At 49.6% G+C, this 5,000-nt stretch overlaps 1 protein-coding gene across 1 annotated transcript in view; it reads left to right on the top strand.

Annotated features, from left to right (window-relative positions):
- The window catches only part of gria4b (glutamate receptor, ionotropic, AMPA 4b), a gene marked incomplete at both ends in the record, with an annotated part of 98,112 nt that overhangs the window by 49,287 nt on the left and 43,825 nt on the right, over nucleotides 1-5,000 (top strand). The window contains one exon of the mRNA XM_080528819.1: nucleotides 3,788-3,972. Coding sequence (XP_080384945.1) covers nucleotides 3,788-3,972 — 185 coding nt within the window. The remainder of the gene's footprint in view (nucleotides 1-3,787; nucleotides 3,973-5,000) is intronic.

Below are 5,000 nucleotides of genomic sequence, written 5' to 3'. Positions count from 1 at the left end.
ACAGACCCCCCCCCCCAGGGCGTACACAGACTGGAGCGGAAAAAAATAACTGCGAGGAAGAATGGGCCCTGTTCCAGTGAAAGAGGAGACTTTGTGAATAAGGGACTGGCTGAACGCCCGGGAAGCTGTGTGTGTTTCTTTTTTTATGGCTGTATGTGGGGGGCTGTTAGAGCTGTTTTTTAGAGTGGCCCCTGTGAATGTGTGTCAGTCACGGACAGGGTCGTGGCTTTGGCAGCCAGGCAGGCAGGCAGGCAGTCAGGCAGGCAGGCAGGCAGGCAGGCAGGCAGGCAGGCAGGCAGCACTTTGACCCGGGCTTTTTTGCGAGCAGGGCACACAGGCATTCACCCAGTATCGACTGCAGAATCAACCCACGCATGAGCGAGCTCAGTCAATGAGCACAGTCTGAGTCTCTGCATGAAGCACCAGGACCATAATGGGCTCACTACTGTACTGTAGTAGCGTGTGTGTGCGTGGGGGGGGTGATTGTGTGTGTGTGTGTGTGTGTACATGTGTGTGCACGTGCAAGTGTGAGTGTGTGTGTGTGTGTGTGTGTGTGTGTACATGTGTGTACATGTGTGTGTGTGCTCCCATTAGACACACAGCGGTGTGTTGTGAGCCAGCCAGGAGGGGCAGAGTGTGAAGCTCTCCCGCTAGACGGAAGGGTAGCAGCAGTGGGGGTCCGCAGGGTCACGATGACACGACTCCGCTTAAAAAGGTTAGGCCTCTCTGTGTACTCTCAGGAGAGGAGGGACGGACGGAGAGAGAGAGAGAGAGAGAGAGAGAGAGAGAGAGAGAGAGAGAGAGAACGAGAGAGAGAGAATGAGAGAGAGAGAACGAGAGAGATATCCTGATTGCGTCCGGCTATTCTACTCCAGGGTTCGCTGCAGTAGACCCAAAGCTAACGTTAATGCTATTAGGAGGTCGTTTCATAATAGGACTGCTGCCTCCTAGTGTTGTTGAGGGGTATTGCTAGTGGAGGAAGGAAGGAAGGAGGGGGGGGGGGGGTGTAGCTAGAGCTGTAGAGCTGCTGCTGCTGCTCCGTGGTGCGGCAACTCTGACGCTGACGCTGATTGTGGCTGGCTGCTGTTTCACACACAGCCCCGGGCTACAGATTTATCAGCTGGTTATCAGCGGCAGGGAGGCCGCAGTCAGCTCTGGTCCGCTCCCTACCGAGGCCTGTGGATCCAAATAGGACATGATGGGATTTCATATAATTACATAGACGAGAATTACTACTGCTGCTGCTACAGTTGGTGTCTGCCCTCAAAGAACGGGGGAAGGGGAGGTGGGGGGGTCTGTGTGTGTGTGTGTGTGCGTGTGTGTGCGTGCGTGTGTGTGCGTGTGTGTGTGTGTGTGTATGTGTGTATGTGGTGTTCTGCTGTATGTTTGGGGAATAGAATAGGGGGGGGGGGTGTGTTTGTGTGTGTGTGTATGTGCGTGTGTGTGTGCGTGTGCATGTGCGTGTGTGTGTGTGTGTGTGTGTGTACATGCGTGTGTGTGTGTGTGTGTGTGTATGTGGTGTTCTCCTGTATGTTTGGGGAATAGAATAGGGGGGGGAGTGTGTGTTTGTGTGTGTGTGTGTGTGTGTACATGCGTGTGTGCATGTGCGTGTGTGTGTGCGTGTGTGTGTGTGTGTATGTGGTGTTCTGCTGTATGTTTGGGGAATAGAACATTTTGCGTTGTGTGTATGTGCATGTGTGTGTGTGTTTGAGTCGGTTTGTGTGTGAAAGAGAGAGAGTGTGTGTGTGTGTGTGTGTGTGTGTGTGTGTGTGTGAGTGCCTGTGTGTGTGTGTCCATGGGAGTGTTTCTCCCCTCTCATCTGTTCTGAATCAGGCTTGTTGGTTTGGTTGTACTTAGGTTATTTGTTCACAGGGATCATAATGAGGCTGGTTCCATCCCCAGTGCGTAATTGCTATGATACCCTGACAGGCAAGGAGCTGCACCTGGTGTTTCAATAGAAACACTATCATTACCCCCCATATAGATAACACACACATAGTCATTACTGGTGCCTATACAGCACTATCACCAGGAGAACCCCCGGACACACGTTCAAGGACATGGGTAGGGGTGGGGGACACACACAGCAGGGGTGGAGGTAGACATCGGAGGACAGGGGGCTCATTGTAATGGACACGGAACGGAATGAGGAATGATTATGTTCTTCTCGATTGATATTGAATATTGAACACAAGGAGATTGATCGAAATAGCTCGAAGCCTTTTATTCATAAAGTGACATGAGATCATAGAGAAATAGCAGAGTCAAAAAAACAACCTTTTCAGAGGTACACACATATTTATATACAACTGCCTCTCTTATGAGGTCACTAATCTTGGTAACCAATCATTTTGTGTCTGCGCAAGTAGTTATTGCACAACAAGATATTGGCACTGTCCACGGGCAGAATTAATTGTTAGCTACGCCACAGAATTGGCACATCTGTCGAGGAAGGAAACCACCAGTTCAGATGGACACACTCAGATCTTTAATTGACCCTACAGAAAACATATTTTCGACAACCGTATCAACCACATTACAATGAGTCCCGTCCTCCGATTTCTACCTCCGCCAGCCTCATCGGAGACACACAGTGAAAAAACCTTAGAAGCCCAGCCGAATGATCCTCCTGTTAGCCGTGGTCCATCTCTGTCACGATGTGGTCCTCTGGTCTGGTCTGGTCTGGCATAGAAGATGACACCAGAAACCTTCAGGTCGGGGTGGTCGATTCCCGCCGGGGACCACAGCTATAAAAAATGGATGCTCACTCAACCGCTCTGTTAGTCTCGTTGGATAAACGTGTCCGACACATGGTATATGTTACCCACAGTCACAGTCACAGGTGACCCAGGGGAGGGGCGGATATTATGATAATGTATTCTATATGTCAGCTGAATCGCATAATAATAATGATAATAAAATATTCATATGAGTGGGTTAACCTGTGCTCCACCATCTACGACTGGCAACACCCCCCTCAACGCCCCCCCCCCCAACCCCCCGGTCACCTGGTGTCTCTAGAGGGGTGTGAAGGCTCCTCTCCTCCTGATACAGACATTAGTCTAATGGGGAGCGCAGGGAGTAGGAGGGGAGGCGGGGGGAGGGAGGGGGGGGTGCCAGCCGTAGATGCTGGAGCACAGGTTAATCCACTAATTGGGAGCAGAGGGAGGATGGTTGCCAGATTGCGATGGCCACCAGGAAGGGCCGTTTAAGGGGGACATCTGTTCCTGTTGGAGCTAAGCCGCCCTCAGAGGCTCTGGGGTTCCTCTCCCCCCGACTCTTCATCTCTGTCTTCCTCTGTTTACATAACCCCCCCCCCCCCCCCGATTTGGCCACAAGTACAACAAATTGTTATCGTCCGGCCTACGATTCGGTCCTGATCGATCCTGTCCCATGCGACTCAAACTAAGGACAACCCTCTTTGGATTGTTGTGTGTTTCTTGAGTGACGGCATGCTGCTTATTCATGTCAACCCAGGGTATCTGGCAGTTTTCAACTGGTTTCCACTGGTTTCTGCCGGTTTTCAGATCTGGTCACCAGCCATAAGCCATCACAATGTTTGTTTCATTCCATGTTTATGCAATGTGTCCGCCTCCAAATGAAGAAGGAAGGGAAAATGACGCATTCAAAACTCAAATGTCCTCCCAAAATATCCCCATTGACATTAATGTGTGAATCCCATCAAAGAAAAACAACGGAAGCCCCAACAAATGTTGACCCCAACCACTGACCTCTGTGCTGGTATCCCTCCCCTGACCTGATTGGTGTTTGTGTGTTGTCCGTCAAGGATATGCCATACTGCAGGCCATCATGGAGAAGGCGGGGCAGAACAGTTGGCAGGTGAGCGCCATCTGTGTGGAGAACTTCAACGACGCCAGCTACCGCCGCCTCCTGGAAGACCTGGACCGCCGCCAGGAGAAGAAGTTTGTCATCGACCTGGAGGCCGAGAGGCTGCAGAACATGCTGGAACAGGTGAGGTCGTCCTAACGTTATCGGGACATCTTTTTGTCTTCGTATAGTCATGTTTTCCTGCTTTTAGAGGAGCTACTGTACAGGGGAAGTTTGGGAATCATTGGAATGCATGGAATTAAGTAACAATGAGCCGGAATCCAAATTTCATTCCATGCATTACAATGTCCTTCGATTTCTACCTCCACCAAACTCCCCTGATGTTCAGTAAAGCTGAAGAATGTGGATGCCCGAAAGAAGCTTGTTTGACCTCTGCTGATGCATTAAGACACTAAAAGTAATTCTAGCGTGACGGACAATATGTGTGTAGCTACTGCGGTGGAGGCTGGTGAAGCTGGGGAAGCTAGAAATCGGAGGACGGTCTCATCGCAATGCATGGAACGCAATGAGGAATGGTATCAAACACACATAATAATAATAATAATACATTAGACTTGTATAGCGCTTTTCTAGACACTCAAAGACGCTTTACAAACTGAAAAGATCGAGTAGTAAAATAAAAAGAAACCAAAAAAATAGCTAAAAGAAAGTATAGGGGTCTAATACATTTTTAGATGACTAAATCTAAATCTAAGTGTCTTTGTAGGACAATGAATTTGACAATCTACTCTGTATACTGCAATTACACCTAGATTTCGGGCGGAGAAGCGGCGAACAAGCAACGCCAGCGTCCTCTCTCGACCGACATTTTTTGAAAAGGGACATGCGTCTGCCACCATTTCTCCGTCCTTCCTTCCGTTCCACACATTACAATGTTACAATGAGCCCGTCCTCCGATTCCTCCCAGCTTCCCCTGGTGTACTGTTAGCCTGACGAGAAAACAGGCCACAAGTGCCCCTCATTATGACTTCATATGTCCTAGAAGAAGGGGATCGTCAGAACAGAACAGATTGTACATCCCAAAATATCACAAATATCAGACACGCGAGGTTCACATCAACTCGGCCGCTAATTCATATTCGCTTCGTTTTCTGATATTCTATTTCCTGCCGTCTGGCATCTCCGTGGTACGAGTTGGCACAGCCACAGTC

This window comes from Nansenia antarctica, assembly GCF_963989245.1.
Source record: "Nansenia antarctica genome assembly, chromosome: 4".
In the NCBI taxonomy this organism is placed as follows: domain Eukaryota; kingdom Metazoa; phylum Chordata; class Actinopteri; order Argentiniformes; family Microstomatidae; genus Nansenia; species Nansenia antarctica.
The sequence above is the reverse complement of the archived record's forward strand: the minus strand, read 5'-3'. Positions and strand labels throughout refer to the sequence as shown.